This window comes from Rhipicephalus sanguineus, chromosome 11 (assembly GCF_013339695.2).
Source record: "Rhipicephalus sanguineus isolate Rsan-2018 chromosome 11, BIME_Rsan_1.4, whole genome shotgun sequence".
Classification (NCBI taxonomy): domain Eukaryota; kingdom Metazoa; phylum Arthropoda; class Arachnida; order Ixodida; family Ixodidae; genus Rhipicephalus; species Rhipicephalus sanguineus.
Genome location: NC_051186.1, coordinates 54,431,797 through 54,457,098, shown reverse-complemented (window position 1 = coordinate 54,457,098; position 25,302 = coordinate 54,431,797). Strand labels below are relative to the sequence as shown.

At 44.8% G+C, this 25,302-nt stretch overlaps 1 protein-coding gene across 1 annotated transcript; it reads left to right on the top strand.

The window, feature by feature from the left end:
* The first annotated feature begins 201 nt into the window (after positions 1–201).
* LOC119374770 (L-2-hydroxyglutarate dehydrogenase, mitochondrial-like) lies at positions 202–25,302 on the top strand. The gene is given in 11 exon segments (XM_049420273.1): positions 202–360; positions 669–805; positions 2,700–2,842; positions 4,382–4,390; positions 4,833–4,964; positions 5,885–6,082; positions 7,541–7,606; positions 7,608–7,703; positions 13,812–13,969; positions 17,018–17,149; positions 23,615–25,302. Coding segments are annotated over 11 exon segments (1,416 nt in total). The 5' UTR covers positions 202–211; the 3' UTR covers positions 23,811–25,302.

Genomic DNA, 25,302 nt, shown 5'->3' with positions numbered 1-25,302 from the left:
GCGCACGCGCGAGCGTCATCACGTGACTGTTTTGATCACGTGAATATTGTTGAGTGCGTTCGATTTGGCCTCAAATGTGCGAATACAAGCGTGGCAGCCTTATGAACTACGGCACTCTTGCGGGAAAGCTCTCTTCTCGTTAAACATGACGTCACTTGCTAAGTTTTAAAAACAGGCCGTTCAGGCGCGTACGATGGCAATGCGCACCGACATGGCCGCGCCCACATTGCGCCTCTTGAAGCGTCGGTGGCGTCGGTCATTTCGCGAGGCATCTGTTTCAAACTTTTACTCGCTGCGATCGCGAAGCTTATTGCCATCGGAATGCATCGTTCAAACTTCGAGGTGCATGTGTTTATACAGGTAGGGCACTGAGTGAAATGTAGCCGCTCTAGAGCGTGTGGATCGTCGCGTTTAGGTGCTCGCCTCGCTCCTGAGCGACAATGAAGTTATTGCGTAACTGATAAATCACTGCCCGATAAGTCCTTCGAGGTGAAATAAAACGTATAAGGAGACTGGCAGATCGCGCACATGCTTGGCTAGGGACGCACGCGGACGAACATGATGCTAATTACGTGCTCAGTTCGAAGTTCTGGTTTTCTGAGATCGCGTCATTTATGCCTTCGCGGAGTGCTGAATAGAGATGTTCGGTATTGTTCACAACTTTCTAGCGACCCGGCGGAAGCTCAGAAAGAGTACGACGTAGTCATCGTCGGCGGTGGCATTGTTGGAGTGGCAACGGCGAGGGAACTGTCGTTGCGGCATCCGAAACTCAAGCTGGCCATCGTGGAAAAAGAAAACAAACTTGGTAAGCGCTTAAATTCTCCGTAAACTTGGATGATCTCCACTTCGACGTGCAGCCGCAGGTCCGTGTATTATGTAATCGACATGATGACCTACTTTTCACGCTGAGCGAAGTGTTTCAAGGCGATGATGTGCGTTACGTATACAAGTGACCTTGGATTTCACGGAGTTTACGCGAAGAACGTATGACAAGACTCGCTATACGCCGTCCCTACTGCTTAATTAGAAATGTCTGCCTCCGCCCTTTTGCAATTTCTCTGTTCAACCAGCAGAAAAACGTCGTTGATGTTCACATTTTTTATCAGGAGTACTCGTGTGCCGTTTTCTTCAAGTCACCCTGATACGGACAAAGTTATGCGGTCAGAATATCAGTGCAAGCCCGGCGCTCGTTCTGCGCTCTCTCCATCTGCAAGTTTTCGCATTTCAGATCAATGACTTCTCTGATAACGTAACCTCCTACTGAGTATTGCGTTTTTCGTATCTGTACTTCTATGCAAGGAGCCCAGTGGCATCCTAGTGTGCGTGTCATTGTTGCCACCTTTTCTCTGATTTTAGTATACGGTATCCAACTCTGTGAAGGTTAAACAGAACTCTCTCGCTGTTTACCTTTTGCAACTCAGAAGTTGCGCATGGCTTGTGAAAGAGCAGATAGGTATGCATAATGTAATTCAATGTGTAGCATATACCTCTTACATCTGTGCTACTAAATATACGCAGTTATTACCTGGAGGGCACCACTTTGCTGAACCTACATACAACAGAGCGAGTGGAGTGGTACATTTCTCCAACCATCTCGCTGGCCTACTGGCAGCACTAAACCATGCTTTGATTTGTTACCACACGTCCTCAAGTTATAGTTGCAACGCATAAAGTAATGTTTCACTGAAGCAGTGTCGCAGTTCAAAAACAAATGCACTGCGAAACGTGCATAGTTAAACATTTATATGACGGCACTGCTTACATAGGTCCGATTGTTTCCTGTAAACATGAAGTAGAGCGATGGTGATGTCATCTAAAGTTTATTATCATGGGGCCTAGGCAGGGCCAGAGAGTACCAAAACAGTATTTATCACTGCTAAAGGCTGCATCCCACTTTGTCCACCATCACTAATTACAGACACCCCGTTAATGAGAACTAGCAGACAATCAAGCCAAGGACAGTATGGGGGATGTTGCGTAGTAACTGTGACATAGATGTGAAGAAAGTAAAGTGGACGAAAAGACAACTTGCCGCCGGCAGGGACTGAAGCTGTAATGTTCGAACAACGCGTCCAATGCTCTAACAATTGAGCTACAGGCGGCGGTCGTCCCACCGTCACTTTATTGGGTACATCTGTGTATTTAAACCTAGAACTGGTTGCAACGCTGCTCGCAGCCGTGGCGGCGAGTGTGAAACACTCTTCTTTTGCCTGCTGGCATCGCGTAGCACGTGATCTTTTTTTCAAGCTGGCAGCTGACCAATAATCCCTCGCATACTACCTGAAGGCATGAAGTCTTCCAGAACGAGACCCTCACTACGAATGAACGAAAGAAGGGGAATTTAAGCGCATGTTTTTTTCTTGTTAGACGCGACGTTAATGAGAACTAACAGACAATCATTTCAAGACTTTCAAAAGGCACCAACCAAAAGAATTTTTTGGTTGGCGCCTTTTGAAAGTTTTAATTAGTTAGCCCAACCAGACAGGCAACAATGCTAAAATGTTGAGCTTTAAGAAAATCATTTCATTCGACAGGTGCTCGTGCAGCTTTACCTGTTCTGTTCTGAGCAATGCGGCTCACTTTTTGTTGTGATGTCTTTCAGCGAACGAAAACATTACCTTTTTTTTCTTTGTGTGCAGAGAATATCGCTAATTAAGCTGATTGCATACTTAACACTTGCTTTTATTTTCTTACTATAGCCGCTCATCAGAGTGGACACAACAGTGGGGTCATCCATGCTGGCATCTATTACACTCCCGGATCGCTGAAAGCAAAACTGTGTGTGAGAGGACTGGACCTCTCGTACAAGTATTTCGATGATCACAATATACCTTACAAAAATGTGGAAAGGTAAGGAAATATATATTTTTCGTTGTTCGTGAGTAATGCATCGGCACTGCATTTAACATCAAAACAACTTCTCAAGGTTCCTGCAGTGTATTCTGCTTGTCCCCTCTTCTAGGAACTCTAGGATAGTTTGAAACAGCCAGTGTTAACGCGCACAGACATTCTTTTCCTTGTGGCACGTTTGAGGTGTCCACCCAGAAGCGAAGTCAGGCTAGCAATTATGAAGGCGATGCGAGCGGTTCACGATTACGCTTTCGCATTCCACTCTTGAAGATGTTGCCGTGAATTGTTTTAAACAGAGCTTGAAATTTCTCACGCTGATTTGAGCAGGATCATGTCCATTGGCTAATATGGCAGTATAGTTAATGCCAACAACGGAGATAGTAGCTATAATGTGAATAAGGCAGCTTTCAGCAGAGCATAGCCTTCTCCTTACTAAGAGATAAAGAACTCGTCTTATAGTTTATGAAAGTTATGCTCAGTGCATATTTTAGTGGGACTATAAGTAGAACAAAAGAACAAATAAGATGCATGCAGATTCAGTATCGCTGAGTCAGTAACTGTGCTAAGCAAGCTCTTTTGCAGTGCAGCCTATGACCTAGCAATCCCAATTATGCAACTCAACAAAAAAATGTTCACTTGCATAGCTGGCTCAAGTGTCCTCCAAATTCTTTTAGCACTGCTCCAATTTATTTTGATTCAGCAAAACTTACGAGTTGTGTCACCTAATGCCTTTCCATTTATGCATTTCTGTCAACCCGTCTTTCTCTTCCAAGCTCTCTCACTAATACGATATCCTCGGCTTCCGGCATCAAGCAAAGATTACGTCGTCTTGGCTTCTGGTTCAAAGGAGCATCCTCGCCATCTGCCGCTGCTGTAGTGAGAAGCACTGGGCTAAATGGAGGCGATGAGGGAAGACACAATGCAAAATACACGTCATCATTCCCGTCATGCATTATCAATGAGGCCACATGTCATGATTTACCTAGTACTCTTGCTAGCCACCCTACTGCTGCTTCAACGGGGGAGCATGTAGCAGCTGCGGAAGCAAGAAAAGATATTCAAGAAGTAGAACTCCCGAAAGCGCAAGTTGCAGACGCAGAACTTGCGTGTACAACAAAAATAGGGGAACAGCAGTAAACATTGAAGGTTTGTGCTACTTAACAAATGCAAAGGTGGTACATATAGATGGAGGGGTTTTTGCATGAGACAACCAGCAAAGAGAATCGGAAGAAGCAGTCTTCCATTTTCTCCTACTGATTCCACTTACTGACGCTGCTCACACCCAAGGTAGCAGATGTAAAACATTTCTTTAACTGCGCGTGTCGAAATGCAGTTCTTTATTTGTCGCTCTTTTTGCCGGTGCTATACTCACGGACAACTTTTCTTGGCAATAAAGCGAAGGCTACAGAGCCACAATGCACGTATCCTACCGCTAATGAATGTAGTCCCACAATTACGTCCGCATTTTCTGCTTGAGATATATAAAATACTCCTTCATTTTCTACATGTAGCTTTTTGAGATGGAACACAGTGCTCACAAGCGAGATATATGTACTTCTTTTACTTTATACGTTGTCACTTTGCGTTTTTGCGTGCGTGAAAAAGCTGCACCTTTTACCCGTACCTTAGACGCTAAGCAGCGTTTGCGTCGAAATGCAACGCGAGCCATCACTTTCCACGGCGTTACGAGACACACGCCAAACCGGACTACTTCGCGTAGCAGTACACGTGCAGACGCTCCGCCCCGTAGCTTTCCCTTCATTGCCAAGAAAAGTTGTCCACGAGTACACCAACGTTAACTGTTATATCTTTGCTTTAACAGCACAGGGGGTTATGCAGTTGGCATAGTAACAAGAAGGTGTTGTGGCATTCTTCACATTCAGCATTGTGAACAGGCTTCTGTACATTGGTCACAGTTTGAAATACCATTGAGTACGCTTTGTTTGTTTTGCATGCGTGATGTGCAACTTCCTTCTTTGCAGCTTATTGTGGCCGTCGAACCCGACGAAGTTCCACGATTGGACGTCTTGGAAGAGAGGGGCATCAAGAATGGGGTGAAAGACTTGAAGAGGCTGGATTCCCGAGAAATAAAAAGTGTGGAGCCAAACTGCACGGTATGTTGCTCACATAGAGCATGCCACTTGCAAGTACGGACCAGACTTGTGTGGTGTTATTGCATAGACATTGTTATGAATTGTTTTAAAGTGAGCTTGAAATATGACAAAGCATGGTGCGGTGTACCTCGTATTAAAGGTGTTAGTACTTCTGTGCAGGTTTTACAACCACCTGATCAGATTTAAAGGACCCCTGACAGCGAAATTTTTGTTCGTGGCTCTTTTACTGTAATTTGTAGCCTTGTGTCTGGTAATCCTGTAATTGAGCCGCAAATGCTCTAAGGTATGATATAATTATTGTTAGCATCGTTAATTCTGACCAATTTTAGCGTCACTGCGACCCCCCCCCCCCCAAGTCATAAGAAACTAGCGCCCCACCGCAGGGGAGCGCCTAAGATCACTTGCGCTCAAGCATTGGTGACGTTGAAAGTGCAATTTTCAAATCAGGGCCGCGCGCACGATAAAGAATGAAACGATGTGGGTGCTTCATTATGAGCTAAGCCTGTTAAGAATGTGTCCCCTCAGGAAAAAGAAAAGCATTCCTGGCACAAGCAGCCAGAACCACCTTGAGAGCAGCCCGACAACAGAGTGAGAGGGGTGAGGAACAAGAACTTTCATTGGCTGCCAGTCGTGGTGTTGTGTACGCCCTGCAAATCTTTTGTGACGTCGACAATGCTCGCGTTACTCGTGGAATGTAACATGGGGTCCCTGACCGATGTCATACCAGCGGCGATGTCACGAGCTGCTGCCAACTCAGATGAGCACTCACGCTTACTTTAAAACCAAATTAAGATATCTTAAAGGGAATGTTCGCCACTAATAATCGGTCAGGAGTGCCCACGTATACAGGGCAATCAAACAACACAAACATCTCGAGGTTTCAATTTTGGTGTCAGGAGTGTTCTCTTCTTGGCATGCAGGGCTTGCAGGCACTCTGGTCCCCACACACAGGCATTGTAGACTGGGGTGAGGTGACGCAGTCGTACGGTCGGGACTTCCTGAGCCGAGGTGGAGACGTCGTCCTGAATTTTCCTGTCCGTGCAATCGAGACCGTGGCCGAGAGCCAGTCCAGGACCGGGGGCCTCGCACATCCTGTCAGGGTAGTCAGCGACAAGAAGGTACTGTGGAAAGAGGCTGTGCAGAGTGAAATATATACATGGGCAGTTGCTGGCATTGCGCACAAGCTGTTTGATGCCTGAAGAACAACTGCTGACAGAATGAATGTTTCATATATTGCCAAGAATATATGCTGATGATTCACACATGACATGTTGTTGGTTCAATATAGGTGTAAAAGCAGGTGGGAAGGCTTTTTTTACCAAGAGTTCTTAGGTGGGCTGAATTGGTTTGTGAACATTGTGGCAGTACAGCGCAAAAACAATGGGACAGTGAACACATAGGACACAGCGCTGATTATTAACAAGTTGGTAGTCAGCGTGTCCTGTGTGCTGTGTCCTGTCAGCTGTGTCCTGTGTGTTCAATGTCCTGTTGTTTGCGCTGTTCTGCCACAACGCTTTGTTGACTATCTTCGGAGGTATTTCGATACCTAACAGAGAGCTGAACAATGCACACCTGTGCTCAACCCAATAACTGTTCGACATGTATAAACACAGGCTGTATGCACATAAAAATACACAAGATATGCATGTTGCTGTCATTGAGCTGGCAAAAAAAATAACGATACGCAGAGGAATGTGAAATCCTAATGATGAATAATAATTACCATAATTGAGCAAACTTTCTGATTCCCTTGACTCAATTACTGTGAACAGCAGGCATGAGTGCCCAAATAAATGTGTTTAGAGACTGCTATGCGACCTTGGCATGAACACCCCACACCCAACTTTTTCCCACTCCCTGGTGTTACTAGAAAACTTTGTCAAACGGAGAGTCTAGTAACCATTCCTGTCAATATTCAGCTTCTTTCCTAAGTTCATCGCACATAAAAGTATGTGCTACTTCTGATACTGCATCAGCCACACCTCTTTAGAGCCACCTCAATCCACAATCTATCAATCCATTGTAAGCCAGTTGCCCCAACTTAGTACCAAGCACACGTTTAGTTGCAAAGCGAACGGTCCTTTGGATTCTTATTATGAATCACTACAAATAAATCAAGAACTGAAGTGAAGCGCCTTTTATCAGTCTTAAGTCTGTCGACGTTTGGTTATGTACAGTTGGCTTATTGTAACATGGCGCTCTCAGAAAATAAAGGTATTCTAGCAGTGTGGTTTCCTGCAACTGTTGCAGTTACTGAGCCTTAGAACTATAGTTAGTGGTGAACAGCTGTTAGCCCAGCATCTTCTTTGTACACTGTCTACATGTAGTACTTTTAAAGAAATAAGCTAAATGAAATGTGGGTAACATTATAATGGCACAGTGCATTAAAATACTCTGTTACAACATACAGAAAAAGAAAAAAAACATTAATGCCATGAAAAGCAATTCATTTGGAGTGACAGTTGCACATATAGCCTACCACTTCGAAAGTTGTGTTATCGACCTGGTAATTTGGTTTGAGTAGAAACATCGTTGTGTTGAGGTACAAACATGCTCGTGTTGTTATGCGATTACAGGCAGTCCGCTGTCGCTACATCGTTACCTGCGGCGGTCTCTACTCGGACAAACTGGCAGCGCTTTCAGGGCTGCAATCCAGAGCCAAAGATTGTTCCATTTCGTGGGGAGTACCTTCTGCTCAAGCCAGAGAAGGCAGACTTGGTGCGAGCAAACATCTACCCAGTAAGTGTTTTATGTCTTTTTCATCTGCAGTACTTGTATGGCAGCACTGTGCCACTGGAAGCTTGCAGACATCGTTTAAGCTTTGCTTTAAAAAATTTTGAAAATAGGTTGCATCATGAATCTGAGGTGCACTGCTGCTCCACTCATGCACATACAGTGAAACCTCGGTGATACGATCACAGCTCATACGAATTTCGGGGTGATACGAATTTTTCGTTCGTCCCGGCCAAGGCCCATTGGCCTGCAGTGTAATGGAGTACGGTTGTTGCGAAGTAATTTTCACCCAGTGACGTTTGATACGAACGTACGCTACCGCCCAGGTACGGAGAGGTGCTGTCCGCGCTGTCACAGAAGACGCGCCGAGCACGTGCGAGCGCGGGAATGCAAGCGTGGGCATGCGCGCCACACCGCCAAATCGTCAGAATCGCGGTGTAAGAAAAACACTTTTCTTACGGGTAGAATAAACCTTCAGAGACGCGTCACGGCCTCCGAGATCGATTGTGTGCGTGAATCTTTGAGGCTCTCATGTGCCTCCATGTGCCTTCGCGTTTAGATTACAGAAGTCATCAGCACCACGCATTTTTTTTCTAACACGTTGACGCGGGCTGCTGTCATTGTACTGTGTTTACACGTGCCTGCCTCGTGCATCAGACATCCTATGAGGGTGGATGAGGACCGAAAAAAGGCGACGATGGTCTTGGCGAAGGAGTCATGGTTCACAACGTCAACATGCGCGACCGTTGAGGTTGCGCTTGTGCGGTTATGGCCGTAAATCTCCCAAAAAACATCCCCAACACCTCCACGATAACAGAATCCTAACACGGGACCGTGGTTCTGTAATCTTGTGGCCTTGATCCATAGCGTCAAAGCGCTTCTTTTGTTACTTTCGCTGCAGTACTTCGGTGTCATGCAAAAAAGCATACTAAAATTTTAAAGGGGCTACTGCTGTCGCGGGTCACAACGCACCTGGTTCATTAATTAAATATGCGCGTACGGGCCGTATATTTACGAGTGCTGCTATGATTCCCGACATCTAAATCTTAACTGACAATCATTCAGGGTTCTTCCTGACGTTGCTGCGGCCCTGAAAAGCAATAAATGAAAATGTACGGCAGCTTTCTTTTGTCGCATGCTAATTTTCTATGCTTTCTGGTGATACGAATTTGGGATGATACGAATATTTTTGGCGGTCCCGTGAGATTCGTATCACTGAGGTTTCACTGTATATCAAGCAGACATAAAGTACAGCGAAGTTTCGAAGTTTCTTTGTAGCAGCAGTATCGTCACGTAGCTGTGCAGTTGTTAGCAAAAGCTAATGCTGCTTCTGTTTTGTGTGTAGCAGAGCGCTCTTGCACTCTGCTTACTCATAATGTGGCAGCCACATCAAAGAATTAAACCCACGGCTCTATGCCCAGTGGCACTACGCTTTTGCCACTGCGCCAACGCTATAAGCATTCATGTCACGGAAAACACTGGTCATAATGTCTTATTTCACTTCCTTTATTACTCATCACTATTGAAAAATAACATTGTGCATTCTGATAATGCCAGGAGTATGTTCTAAGTTCTTGGTACACGAGTGTCACAGATGACATTGCTAACATGTGACCATGTGGGGCAGTGGGCCCCTTAACCCTTTGACACGCTATGTACACAATTGTGTACACCACTTGTTGTTGCTATTGGTATAAACTAAGGGCTAAGAAAGAGTGAGATATATCAAGCTTTGGATGAATTGAACCTCCTGCATAATAAATTTGTCTTCATTTAACTTCATTTTGCAGCGTACTGTTGCATATGATCACTTTGCTGAAGGCACTACCACGTTCGACGAGTCGTTCGACATGCCGCTTCCTGCGAGCCATGTTTAAAGTATAATTTTTCTTTGCAAAATGGACGTAACCGGAAATGAATGTGCACTATATTTCTAGCCTGAGATTTCATTCTATTTATACCAAAACAGAGCATCAATGACATCAGGATAAATAGATATTTAATTACAACTTAATTAGGATTAGTTACTATAGCACACATAAATTAACATATATGACATTAATTTTGCTGCAGTAGACTATTGAGTGCCTTGAACTAACATAGTATCGATTTGACACATTTACAGACAGTTCTTCATAGGTGGCATGTGAAAGGTTTAACGCTCAAGTTGAGGTCGTGTTCAGTTGCACTCTTAGGAATTGTAGGCAGTTGAAGCACTGGTTACATCTTGCATTCACAGGTCAAAGGCTCGTATGCCTGAAGGTGTTAACAAAGCCAATTTTGCACCAAAATTTTCTGCTAGGCAAGTCGATGAGTAGTTCTTGAGCAAGGTATGTAGCTGGAGGTAATGTTTCGACGAGGGGATTTGTGTTCTTTAGGGGAAAAAACTTCAGGATCCATTGCCTTATCGGGAAAATATGGGGCAAGTGAAGCTTGGCGTGTGCGCGCCTGGCTTACTACCTTTCTTTCTTTCTTTATTTCTTTCTTTCTTTCTTTCTTTCTTTCTCTCTCTCTCTCTCTTTCTTTCCTTCCTTCCTTCCTTCCTTCCTTCCTTCCTTCCTTCTTTCCTTCCTTCTTTCTTTCTCTCTTTCTTTCTTTCTTTCTTTCTTCGTTTCTTTCTATTGCATTGTGCAATGCTCCCTTCTCCCTGTTTCCTTCCTCCATGCCGACAATTAGACGCTCATCCATGTGGTTAGCAGCGTAACGCTTCAGTTGCTACAAGCAACAACGACAGCCATGTGCTCATACCGGGGCAACAATGAAAGGTGACAACGTGAAATGGCAAGTCGCCTCGGTAATCTCGATAGAAGATGACATTGCCGTATCAGAAATGGCTGATCACCGACAAACCAGTGATCAAGAGAGCATCACTTATTGGAAAACAGTGCACACAAATACGCATGTGGCCTGTGCACCCTTGAGGGCCACATTTCTGTGCTCTTGCGGGCGACGGGTTTTTTTGCATTCACGCTGACAATGCCAACGACATTTAAAGGGCAATACAAGCTTCGTTTAAGAAGTCCTATGTTGATGGACTAGCTCCAGCGACAAACGTTGTCCAACGACTTCTCCACACTTCCAGCATCTGTCATCCCCTGAACTACTGTCTAGTTCGGATTGCTGGGTAAACCTGTACATATGATCATATAGGAAATGCAAACAGCGAGTACCTGCTTCTGGCATTCCTGTGAGGTCTGTGATGAGCAGTTGAGCTGTGCTTGCTGGGATGTACACAGCACTCACAAGTGTGGAACTACTGTGCCAGTTGTGCCAAATGCTCCTTGCTGCACCAAGCTGCATCAGGAATGGCATATTTTTACAATTGTTCCCTAAGTTTAGGCGATTGCAGTTTCTCCTCAGGCAACACTGGACGTGTGCGCACCACTGGTTTAAGCAGCTCATACCTGGAAGCATTTGCATTCAGTTAGCCCTAGAGTCTCTGGAAAAAGATTGTCTCCAGTGACTCTAACTTCGGCCAGAATTTGTACTAGCTCACCATCCTCAACGACATCGCCCACTCCCAGACGTGTGTATTAACCCTCCGTGTGGGAGGAGAGGCCTTGTCACAGTTCGCGGTCCAAGAGTTCCGAGACACTTTCTTCACTTTTAATGAATTCACGAAACACTCGAAACAGTGCTCTCGCTGCGAGACGTGCAATCTAGAGCACATGTTCTGGTTGTGCCCCTCGTTCCATGGGTACAAGTACCTCACAGAACAAAAATGAAGCTTGGCCCTCAAGAGCTCGGACTATTATCATCGACTTTGGGCTGTCCAGAGAGCCTGCGATGTGCCGGTTGGGCTAGTTCTAGCTGCCCCCATGCTGGGAGCGCCCTGAGGTGTCGCCCTAAAAGGTGGCACTTCTCAGGACACTTTAAATGAAGTTCTTCGTACCGTAACATACTCTAGCTAGCCTATAAAGGAAGGAAAAAACTGAGTAGAGGGCGAGCCTGCACAGCCATCCACTATGGCCCAGCCCGCCCGCTGGCAGAAAAGTTTGCGATGCATTAGCAGCCATATTGACTGGGAACAATGGTGCCATTGTTATGGTTATGTGGTGTGACATATTGTGTAGCACGCGTGTGTAGTTCCATAGGTCTCGAACCATACCGTGCTGGACTGCAGGTGTTCGACGGCATGCATTCTTTGTGCCTCATTCTTAGCTACCCAGCGTCCTCTCAGTGGTTGTAGCTGCAGGGGCCTGAACTAAGGGAGTAGAACAAGTATACAGTGGGGATGGAAAGAAACGCGAACAGCGCAGCACGCTGTTCTCATCACGCTCTGACCTTGGTGGCATGGCAATAAAAAGATGCGAGATGGTTCTTGATTGCATCATGGATGACTCTTGTGGCTTTTCATTACCATCCAGGCTACAACCACTTGAAAAGAATTGTGAAACAGCAGAGAATGTGGATTCTACCCTGTTCATGTTTCTTTCCATCCCCACTGCACATTCACGTTGCGCAGCGGATGAAGGATGTGCCGTGCTCAGCGAAACAATGCTAAGGTCCCATTACAGAGGGAAAAACTGATGCTACAGTATCTGGTGTTCACTAATGTGGTCAACAACTGATCACCAGGGGAGTGGCAGCAAAAGATGGACAAGATTGAGAGTGGGAGCATTCTGCTTGGTGACGTAAACTCTGTGCTGCCTTGGTGTGCTAGAACAAATCAAAGATATTGATCCGCTTTTTCAGTTAAATGAAGAAGTGAAGTTTCGTTTTGTTATTAGTGTCAGTCTAGGCTATCTTCAAGGCTTCCATTAGTTTATGTTACCTTGAAGACTTGAATTGCACCGGCAGTGTAACTACTCGTTTTTACAGCGTATTTCATGCCTCTCATGCTCAATACATGAATTTATATTGATCTTGTGTTGTGTTTTTGTTCAGATTGTTACTGGAACATAGACTGCCTACACAGTTTCATAGAATGGTCGAGGCTTGGGCTAGTTGGTTCATGGTTAAACTTGGCAAAAAACAGCGCAAAATTGAGACAGGACACAAGACGAAGAAGGCAGCACTGTTGTCGTGCCTTCTTCCTCTTGTGTCCTGTCTCAATTTTGTGCTGTTTTTTGCCAAGTTTCATACAGTTGCAGATTGATCAACTTTCATTTTTAATGTTGCTTGGCAAGAACATAAAATTTTCAACAGAAATTTCACTTTTGCACGTAAGCGTTTCTCTTTTAGAAGCCGTATTTGTTGAAAACAAACGTTTCCAAATTTAAATGTATTTAGGCGGGCAACTGTTCCAAAACTCACTTTCTCGGCTACAAAACTAGAAATTTACTCCTCCAGAGCTGTTTCGAATCATTCATATATCGCTGCTCCCAGCCCTGCTCCAGAATGTTGGAGCCTGCTTCAACTCCTGCACTTGCCCCAAATATTTCCACCATATTCACAGCACACGCATAAGTGAACTATACAACAAGCAACACCGCATTTATCACCCTTCATTCTACAACTTGTTTCCTCAAGAATGGCAACTGTTGAGGCACATTCCTAATGCCCAAATGTAGTCTTCCGGCATTTGTACACCGAGACGCTCCTACCGTCAGAAAAATGCTGCTTTTGCTCAGTGTTTGAGTTCCACGCAAGTTCTGTATGGAACTCGTAAGTTCAGAAACCTTTTGTTTTGACTTTGTTGGAAACACGATCTTACACTCAAGGAAATGCACACATGCTTACGTGCATTGCTGTGAACTCCTTGCCACTCGCTGTACAACGAATGTGTCTGGGTGTGGCCATTCTCGCTGAAAAAGTTCAGCTTCGATTGTAAGTCCACTTGCAAAAAAAAAAAGTAGTGCTGAATAGAGTTCGTAATATCCTTTACTCTCTATGAACATGTAGTTCGGATGTATATAAATTTAAATGCGAACTCTCTGAATGTGTGCGTATCGTTATACATTACGCAGTCTATTTACATCCTCAGTCAATTCGCCTGTACTTTTGATTAATTTCTCATGTATTGGCTCAGCCTGTAGTATGCTGAGTTTCTTAGTTTAGATGAATACACATCAACTGTCTTCGGATAAGGATTTATATGCTTATTTAATACAACATACTGTGAAGCATGAATTGCAATTGATTCAGTGTGATTCATTTGTGTGTTTTTCTCAGGTTCCAGACCCACGTTTTCCTTTCCTCGGCGTACACTACACACCTAGGATAGACGGCAGCGTCCTTCTGGGGCCAAACGCCGTGCTCGCGTTCCGGAGAGAGGGCTACGGCTACTTTGACATCCACGTACCCGAGCTTGTGGATGCGCTGGCCTACAGGTCAGTGCATCCGGTTTGTATGTTAACATACAAACCGATCGTTCCAGCCACGCCAGCTCACTTTCTCGGATGTCCACTTATTGTCACTAAACGACTGACATTCGAATTACACTTAATCAAAGAGGCCGTGTGACACTTTTTTCAAGTTATCATCAACTGGACTCGCTAATGAAGTTTGCTGCCTCATGAATCAACTGCTGCAAAGGTATAAATTCTGTCACGTATGAGCGGAGTTACAGGGACTTATTGCGTGCTCTAAGCACGTTCTCTCTTCTTTCGTTCCAGCAAGCACGCTGAAAGCAACACAGTGTGTGATGACAAGGGGGCAAGCAGCTATGTCCGTGCATCAGTGCGCATCATGACCTCGAGTACTTTTCTTGTTTTCTTGAACGCGCAGCTCACTTTCAGTGTGATCACAAGCATGCTCTGTAGAGCATGGCGTGGCGTGGGCACGTCGCAGCACGATAAGGCGGCCATGTTAAATATGCAGATAACGATGCTCCAATCAGCCAATGGCTGTGTCCGTGCGCTTTTGGGTATGTGACAAAGACGATTCTGGGTATATTGCATCATTTTTCAAGAGAAAAGCGAGCGATTTGTAGCTGACTTTGACATTTAATTGTAAATTCCATACCGCATGCTGCGCTATAATGTTTGGCTCACATGTTCACAGGAGCCTCAACCACCAATCAGCAGCCTTTTGTGACCATGTTAAGAGAGTGTTGCTGGGCCCCTTTAATCGACGTCATTAGTCTCTCTCTCAGATTCACGAAGGGCAAGCGAGAAAACGTTGCACATGCCAGAGGGAGGTCACTGTAAACATGTATAACCTTGTAACGGTATGTGTGGGTCTTAGGTACATTTCTGAACAGGCACCTACCCAATGCGGTAGCATTCTTCGAGGACTGAGCCTGGCCACAAGTTAAAGCGAAGGAGGCACTTTTAAATCACTGTGCGGCCTTGCACATCAGGCCACTTCCATAGAGAGCCACTCTACTGAACCCGTCCCCTTCACTAATTTCGTAAATAAGCCTCAAGTCATCATAAAAACAGTATTATGACCTGTGCAATTGCATTTTCCACTCCATTGTGCACATGGAAGAAGTTTTTTTTTACACTAGTTATTCCTGCTTTGAACGTAACTTTGTTGCACAGTTTTCTGGAAATCATTTACCAATTGTAGTCAGACTTCTTGTTTAAATGTAATTTGGCTGCCAACTACTGCAGAAAGAAAAAGGAAGCATCAGGTTGTCTTACACAGGTAGATCACACTTTTTAGAAAGACGTGGCCTGTCCTCAGGGGTGTAGTGGTGCTTCGTTGTGGGCTCATTTAGTAATGCTTAACATTGCCTTTCCTATATATTACCTTTACAGTAAAGTTGTATATAGTATATGTCGAGGAGGGGGGAAAATGTGGCGGTCCAGTCCGTGAGGGCACAGACACTATAATGAAGAAGCAATGCTGGCACTTGCTACCTCAAAGGGTCTCCTCTGTGCTAGCACTAGTTTCGCTTCAGGTTTCATTAGCATATAAAGCTATGGATTATGCCCGCCACAGCATGAATCGCTGCCTGCAAAGTCCTTTAGGTGTTCCTAATATTCTGTAAGCTAATGTCACAAGACGCAAAGTTTGAAGCACGCATCCCTTAAATGTGGTCATAGAGAAATCAAAAGCTACAACACAAGACACTTCTATAGATCCCAGCTCATGATAAACACTGGGGCCGCACGTTTCAGCTTTGCTGGTTAACCATCTGTATGGAGTGCTTGGCCGATGACCTTGTTTATTGTACAGTCGAACCCGGGTATATCGAACTCGCCAAAAAATGTTTATTAGTTCGATATATGGCATAATTCGATATAGGCCCGCTATAGGATTTAATGACACAAAGGCACATAACAATAAGAAAAAGTACTTTATTAATATGATGGCTTACTTGCGTGCCCTACTTTGGAACAAAATAGTCCTGGATTTTTTTCTGTGTCAACGACTTCGCTGCCTGCGACAGCACGCACGCCTCCACGTTGTCCAACAAGTCAAAGCAGCTGAGGCCGCAACCTTCCACATTCACGCAGTAGCGCCGGACCAACGCAAGTGCACTAATCACTTCGGAGGATGTAGGCAATGGGCCATCGTCAATTTCCTTATTGCTGTCGCTTTGGCTCGTGCTCGGCACGACGTCTGCAACGTAGTCCTCATCTTGTAGCTCACCCATGATGGCGACGTCATCGTCCGCACTGACGAACTCGTCGAATGTCGATCCGTCGATAGCTCCCGGGAACTCTGCCAGCTCGCTCCAAACTTCGGCGGAAACAGCTGCGGTGTCTTCAGTGCTGTCATCGGAATTTGGGGTGTCATCACCAGGCATGCGGAAGCCGGCATGCCTAAAGCAGTTCTGGATCATCTCCTTCGTGACATCTGCCCACGATTTATGATTTATGATTTCGAGTTTCGCGGCGAACGGCAAATTCTGCCTCTTTGCACAAGCCATGACGACAGCACGCCAATAAAGTTCACAGAGCACCAACAGGCAACACCACCAGCACGGACCACGCTGAATGAGGACTCGAGGAAAACAGGCAGCAGCAGGCACACAAGCATAAAGAAAGAAAAATTGGCGCTCACTTCTACCGCCTCCGCGCCTCGGAGAAAGCACGACGGCCTCTGATTGGCTGTAAGCGCTGCGAGTGGGCCAGGATCATTTCTTGCAGGGGGGTGTTCGCCCATGCACAACCGGGTCTGAACCACTTTTTCTAGGGTGGCGCCGGCAGTTTTCCCCGCCACCGCGAGGGAAAGCCAACTTGCTGGAGCACTTTTGAGGCACATGGAGTTTGATATATCGGTTGTCGTTGCTATTTTCGTTCGATGTAACAGTAACTTTTGCTATATAATCTCAATGTAAATTTACCGTGTTTAGAAATTGTTCGATATATGGGATAATTTGATATAAACGGGTTCGATATAGTCGGGCTCAACTGTAATGTGATAGTCAGCCATGTATTCACTTATTTTACCTATTTTACCTTCTTTTTCTTTTCATTCAAAAGGGGTTTCCGAAAGCTGGTCGGTCGCAACATGTCCTACGCCTGGCAGGAGCTCTATCGGGGCGTGTACATCCGAGCTCAGGTGAAGCAGCTGCAAAAGTACATCCCACAGCTCCAGTTCTCAGATGTCTCACGGTGAGTTATCTTTGTCTGGCGCTAATTTCCAGACATCTTACCAGATTATTTGGCTTTCATATTGTACTTTCGCTTAGAATTACAGAGAGCTGAGCTAGTTGGTAAGTATTCGTTTTAAAAAAACAGGGCATGCAAACACGGACACAAAAAAGAAGTCATGACACCACAAACGCTGACTAACAACTTGAGAGATTCACAGCGGCGGAAATGAAAGAAGGCACGAAAACTTATCTGCGCATGCCTTTCACGTTCAGTGTGCATCACAAAACGCTAAACCCAGTTCCACAAAGTGAAATCTGAAAACAGCAGTGCTATGGTTGTTCCTTCGGTGTTTTTCTGTGATTTTTGTTGTCTTGGCTCTGTGTTTTGGTGTTGTGTGTGTGTTTTGCTGTGATTCGTTTTCTTGTTTATGTTTAACTCTGGTTCTCGCTTGTTTTGCTGTGGTGGACTTCGTTTTCTTTGCCATTTCTTTTGCGCTTCCTCCTCTCGAACCTCGGGGTTCGCTGGTGGATGTCAGCGCTGCTGCTCTCATGCGAGGTCCCGCTGTTGCTCGAGCCGTGCAAACTCCATTGCCTTTCTCCTAGCGCGCTCTCCGATTGGTACGCTCGTCACGTGACCTGTGTGGCACATCTGATACGATACCCTCCTCACCCCTCCTCTCCTGGTCACGTGGCCTGGCTTTGCTCTTGCATGACGCCGGGCAGCAAAGGGTAGACTCAGAACAGCTCTGCTGTTAAAAACAGACGGGTTATTTTTCCTCATTTTTTCCTCCCTCATTTTTTCTCCCTGCAGAGGTAGCAACCCTACTCAGTTGCACATTAGGCTCCCATTGATTTGACTCTGCTTAATTTGATTCTTCCATTAATTTGATCACTATTGAAGATCCCAGATTGTGCCAAAGCACTTTTCTGGGACCAAACTTTCATTATTCCGCCCTGAAGTTTGCCTTTGCCAGACAGTTGGAACCCATCTAGATGGTCGCCTTCCACACACTGTACCTCGTTTGTTATAACAGTGGTGGTTTCTGTAGTGGCAGTACGACAATACCTGTTTTCCTGTGGCGTTCCTGTGGTCTTGGCAGCGATTAGGGAACATGTCAGCGAGTCAAACATGTCATAAAGATTTCGACAAGGAAACAGTTGGACACAAAATTTAATATAATTCTATAGTGCCAATTCCTGCTGAGGCGGAATGCGATAGCGTCAAAGAGCTCGTGTGGCACCAATTTCGGTGTAGACGTTTGTAGGTGTGGGTTTTTGCTACATCACAGAAAGACGAATTATGGCCTAGTGGGCGTTTGTAACTGTTTTGTAATTGTGCTTGCAGTAGGCATTCTAGAAGAGTTTAAAATGGCCAGTGTTACACACACAGACATTCCTTTCCTCGAGGCGCAAGGTGACCTTCGAGAATCGAAGCCTGGCTATTGAATAAGAAGGCTTTGTAAAAGGGGGCTGATACGCTATTGCGTTCTACTCTCTAAAGCGAAGCTCAAGCGTCCTCCATGCTTTTGAAGATTACTTGAGTGGACCAATCCTATAGGGAACTAAAACCGTATTTGCAACAACCTACTGTTGCAGCCTGTCTGGCCAGGGTCATGAGTAGAGGCCATATTTTTAGGCATTAAAAAAGTGCGTTTTAGGTGCCAAAAATAGGCAGGCAAAACAACGTTTTAGGCCTCCAATATTGTAAATATAGGCACAATAATTTTTTACATAAATGCCATTTCGAAGGAAGACGTGCGCTACCTCTATTAACGACAGGAAAACAAAAAATGTTATTGTTTGAGGTGGTACACAGGCACCAACAGTTGAACGTAGCTGTGCAATTCTCCTTGGTCACGCACGCTTTGCAGAACACGGTCTCTCCGTTTATTCTTTATCGTGGTGTGAAGTGTCCACTGTCGAATCAACACACACCTCTGTGCCCTTCTTTTCGGCATGACTGAGAAGGTAGAGCAGGAGCAAACATCCAGATCGCTAAAAGACCAGAAGGAGGGAATTCTTCCCATTGACCAGGTCAAATCGCGTAGAACCAATTTCTCCCCTGGTGGTGAATTCCTTAAAAAGTAAATTACAAACAGTAACGTAGCCAGAAATGTTTTCGGGGCGGGGGGGGTTCAACAATACTTTATGTAAGTTCGTGTGCATGTTTGTATGTGTGCGTGTATATATATATATATTACGTGCAAAACTGAAAAATTTCGGTGAGGCAAACATTTGAAACACACACACCCCCCTGGCTACGCCCCTGATTACAAACTAAACAGAAGCCGCGTGCACATCACATTTTTCTCTCTTCTCTTGCTCTTCACTCTCCCCTGATGGCTCTCCACAATTTTGCATTCGCCAACCGCTCGCACCATGTCAACGTGGCAATGTATGCTTGCAGTTGCATCCCATTTAATTGCTGCTAGCGGTTGTTTCCAGGTGGGAGTTGACTGAACTAGAGGAGTAGGTTGAACCCCATAGAGTTCCGAACAGCCAATTTTCCACGGTAACATGAATAACGGGCTGAAAGTGCACAGGGAACCGAAACTTGAGGTTAAATAGTGTTCACATAGGTGCCAGTTTTGAAAATAGGCATTTATAGGCACTTAGAGGCATATAGGCATGAAGACCAAAAATAGGCATATATAAGCGCTATAAAACCTATGTAAAAGCCCTCCATAGCCTCTGATTCATGCTCCTATATCAAAGTGGCACAATAGGAGTGTAAGGAACAAACTAGGCATTTGCCTAAAATCCAGTCTCAAGTCATGAGCCCTACCATCACATTATGGCGACCATAGATGGTGACGGAATGTGTTAACGTGGAGCATTAAAGGGACCGACAACCAACTTTTGTGGTACCCGTTTTCTTGAGTGCAATGGGAAGCTTACCGGTCAGAGCTTCTAATCACGTAGTGGTAACGCGGAAAACGCCGTAAAACATTTGTAATCAGAGTTTTTCGATCTGCAGCGATTATGCAGTCTTAGTATCACATGCTGCAAACAGTGAGAGGTGAGCGCGATAGCGATTATACGCCAGCAGTGGTGACAAGTTATGCCCTAAGTATGAAAAGGCAATGTTACGTTTGCAAAGCCTGCGGTGACGCGACTACTGCCTTCTAGCTTATTAAATTATTTTACAATAGTTATAGCGTTTTTCTGGGGCTTCTTATAGAAGTACTTTGGCCGTACACAGGTCACTTTATCACATTTTAGTCAAGCCAAGCCAAGCTAAGCCTTCGAAAACGAAACAAGTGGTAGGATACACCAGCAGTGCTGTTCATGAAGTGGTAGCAATCTTCCACAGAACAGTAAGTCGATGGCATTTTGCGAGCAGCAGCGCAAACTCGTGTGCTACTCTTCAAAAGTCCGATACGATGAGAGCAGACGAGTCGAGCTACGCGGAAAACGCCGCCGGACGCCGCGCGCATGCACCGCAGCCTCCATTTCACTGGAAGCCACGAAAGCAGCGCCGCATCTCATGCTTTATTTCTTTTACCTTAGAAACAAACGGGAATTGACAATAACATACATATTCAAATTTTCAGCCCTCGTTCTGGTGCGTGTAAAAGCATTAGACAACGTACAACAAAGTGCTTAAGACTGCATACGTCTGGTTCATGGCGCTCGCGCTAGGCTGCGCGACATACCGGTTTTTGTTACTTTTAAACGCGATTTAAAAATATAAATCCTACTCAGATCGCTAAAAGTATTCTGGAATCTGTCACTATAATTCGCGGCCTTTTCATTTCCACCAGGATCTAATCACCCGTTCTGACCAGTTGTCGGTCCCTTTAAGAATGATGGCATGCTGCTTTTAGTCTAAATACAAATTTATATTGAAGCGTTAAATTATTTGCTTGTTAAAAAGACACTAAAGAGAAAAGGAAATTTTCTTGTATTAGTAAATAACTCTTTCACGACACTAAAAACGCCACACCTGCTGCAATGAGGTGCTTGGCAAACGAGAAAGTACACAAAAAGAAAATGTAGGTGGCGACACCATCTTCCAGTTCCCGCACCAGTTGCCGCGACGCCATAGATTTTGATAGTGTCTTCTTGGGCCTACATTGTTCCTAATCGGTAAAACTGAAGTACATTGTTAACATACCCAGTTTCGGAAAATTTTCGTTAAGCCACTGTGGCCAAATTATGAAAATCACTTTGAAATCCATGACATTAGCTTTTTCTTTAAGTACGAGCGCGTAACTTAAACAGGGACTTCGGAAGACAAGGACAAGCGCTTGTCCTTGTCTTCCGAAGTCCCTGTTTAAGTTACAGCGCTCGTATTTAAAGTGTCATGAATCACCAACTCGCCCAATCAGCTGTTTTAACAAATTAGGTTTCTCAGAGGAAAATCTAAACGTGAAACTTTTGGCATTGATTTTCTCATCTACTATTAAACCTGTGACGGTGAAATTGTTGACACTACAGTTTTCATAGTACAATAAAAGCTCGTTAATTCGCACTCGGCTAATTCGAACCGACGCCCTGGTCCCGGCACAGCCCTGTGTATTTCAGTGGGGGAAAACTCCCGTTAATTCGAACGCGTCGGTATCCACAACGGTTAATTAGAACTGGGAAACCCTGATTTTCACAGCTCCTCTCACAAGTCGGCCCAAAGTGATTACAATGTGTTGCAAAACCAAACCAAACCAAATTTACTAGAGATGCAAAACAATTAAACAGCAGCATTTCTCAGCAGATGAGAATTCAGACGCTGCGCTGGAGCTCTTGGGCAAGCTGCAAATGATGCTCATGGAGTCGAGACGGAAGAAACGCGAGCAAATGCAAATTACTGATTACTTTTAAGTTTGAGTGCATTAACTCTGCCATGTAAATAAATGTGTTTTGGAGCATACATAGCTTCATATATTTCACTATAAGGCTCACTGCTCACGTAAATGCATGTCAGTGCTTGTTTCTGGCGTATCACTGACTGATAAATTAATTCTGTTCGCTGTTAGAACTCCATGAACTTAATTTACGAAATCACGTGTCACAAACGTGTAGTAGCGCCTAGTTCGCGATAACGAGTCCAGAGGTGGCTTCTGTGGGTTCTGCCTGCGCAGTGTGGTGCGATGTCCGTTCATTTTAGCACTCGCCTGCTACTTCGAACTCCGCTTACATCAAACAATTTTAAGTCCCCTTCAAGTTCGAATTAACGAGCTTTTGCTGTATAATTTACGAGTCTCAACTAAGTTATTGTTTACTTTAGTGTCCCTTTAAACGTGATAGAACAGTGCTTGTGTTGTCTCCTGTCATCTGTCCTTGTCCAATTTGTGCTGCACAAATATGTCAATCCCTTTAAGCTAGTGGCAACAAGGCATGTGGCATGTTTTTGGCGTTCCTGTGGTCTTCCATAGCGATAAAGAGCTTCTGAAAGGTGATGATGGAGGGTCTTAAGCGAAAGGAGCTTCTTCTCACGAAATTTGCCGATTTTTGTCTTTTTCGTATGACCCTGATTGAAGAAATGCTTTGTTTTCGTTGCCAAAAGAAATCAAGCTTGCAATCGAGTGTTCTTTCGGTGCTGCAGCATCATCTTCACATTCACTTTCTTCTCTAATTCCGCAAGATGCGAGTGCATGTTCAATTCGGAAATATGTTAAAATTGGGCCAAGTAGTACTGCCAATTGAGTCGGCGTTGTACTTTATGTTCTTTTTTCTGTTGTTGTTTTTAGTTAATTGGATCTGCTGGATAATCTGGACTACTTCAGTCAAATTAACGAAACTCAAGTGCATGTGGCTGTGGAATTTCTTGCATGGGCTTTTATCCAAACACGGCAGAAGTTCAGGAGGAGATGAAGGCTTGAAGAGATAAATATTCCTTGAAAAGGGGTTGTTGCTGGAGCCAACGTTTTGACAAATGGTCTTGTCTTCTTTGAGGCAGCGACCATCTTGAACTTGCTCAAAACATTGTCAAATTGTTGGCTTCAGTGACACCCACTGTTCAAGAATATTCATCTCTACATGGTTGTCATGCAAGAATAGATTGCTCCAGTCAGGGGCGTAGCCAGAAATTTTTTTTGGGGGGGGTTCAGGCATACTTTATGTATGTTTGTGCATGTGTTTGTATGTGTGCATGTATATATAGGTAAGCAAAATCGAAAAATTTCGGGGGGTGGTTTGAACCCCCCCAACCCTCCCCCCCTGGCTACGGCCCTGGCTCTAGTCACCACATTCTTTACATTTGGGGGTTTGACAGAATTCTGTGTGGCGAGGGGAAAAAACATCATTAAAGGTGAAACAGGTGTAGTGACTAGTTCATTTCGACCTGACATTCATCTTAGACATTGTACATTGTGAATTGCACAAGATTAATCAGAAAGTCTGTTAACGTCAATGACTGCAAAATAGTTGTAGATCATTTTGAATGTGTGCTATTTGAGTACAGCTGTTAAGAGTACTGCCTTGAGCAGTGTGTGGTACTGAAGTTTGACAGTTTGTACAGACATACAACAATTGTGCATCATTACAGGGGTCCCTCTGGGGTGAGAGCCCAAGCCCTGGACCGCGATGGAAATCTAGTCGACGACTTTGTTTTTGACAGCGGTGAAGGAGAACTCGCCAAACGCACTCTACACGTTCGGAACGCCCCTTCACCGGCTGCCACGTCATCTCTCGCCATCGCTGAAATGATTGCCGACAAAGTGCAAGAGACATTCCAACTGTGACCGGAAAGCAAATTCATCGCCACCAACCACGTGACAGTGACACTACAGATCATCTGCTGTCTACTGAATGCTCAGGCAGTATTCACATTAGCGACTGACGAAGCTCGCGCAATCGAGTTTTGTCACGGAGCTGCCCAACCAATCGGCAGCTCCGAGTAAAATGTAAAAATGCGGTGATGGCTATTTTACAGCCATGGATGGGCGAGCGGATGTGAACGTCACCAACTGTAACGTGTTTCGATGTGGCGACAGCAAATCACGCTCCCCAATGTGAACATCGGTGAGCATGATTTGCTGTGAACATTGGTGAGCAACTCTCATAGTCACGAATGTGAACATTTGTGACTGTGCGAGTTGATGCTCCTCGGCCTAAAGTCACGACCGGTCATGCCGTCGCGAATGTGAACAGCACCGACTGCGAGGTGTTTTGATGTGGCAACAGCAAATCACACTCGCCAATGTGAACATTGGCAAGCGTGATTTTCTGTGAGCATTTGTGAGCAGCTCTCGTAGCCACAAATGTGAACATTGGTGATTATGAGAGTTGCTGCTCCTTGGCGTAGGGTCATGATCAGTCACGCCGTCACTGCCATTTGTCGCAGTGAATGCCACTTCAAAGCAACACTCTTTAGGCTGCAGGATAGTGGATAATTGCACTAATTGGTATAGATTCATGGTTTTTTGGAAGCACAGACACACACGAGAGCGACGAGTGAGGTGCAGCGCCTTTTTCGTTGATAACTATGCCTGCAGCACCGTATTTCTGTTAATGTTGCTGTAATACATCAGTTATCATAAGGGGAAATGAAAGCCCAGATTTCATTTTTTTGGAATTTCCCATCAAAGCCCCAGTGTTCATTGTGTATTTTAATGTATTTTCTCGTATGTAGGCTATCGCGATGCTGTAACAGTTCTGAAAGGTTGTCAAGATGAGTATACGGGTTTATTCAAGTACAATGTAGTCCAGCATTAGCAACAAAGAGAGAGAGACGCAAATGAAGGAAAGTCAGGGAGGTTAACTTGAATTGAAACTTCTGGTTTACTACCCTGCACTAATGGGAAGGTGCAAAGAAAGATTGAAGAAAAAGAAGAGACAAAAATGCCAATACAACCAATAAGTATTAGCAATAAATGGGCAAATGAATGAATGAATGAGTTACCAATAAAAGGCGAACTGGTTCTTAGCAGCCGCCATGAAAATCAATATCACAGCAAGCTAATGTGGAAATCTGAAGGTGCTGTCACGGACTGTCTTTCCTTGTGGTTTTATTCTGGCTTTACAAACACTCCTCTCAGGGTTGGTTTTCTTCGGTATCGTTGAAGGGAACTTACTAATACAGTTCTTTTCGTAGTGTTCTTTAACATGTACAAAGGTTGTGAAGCACGTACGGCGTAGACTAATTTACACGAGAAGGAACAAATAATGTTAGTTGTTGTCTTCTAGTCGCAGCAGCATCTTTCCGCAATTCTTGGAAATAAAGTCCTATTTTTG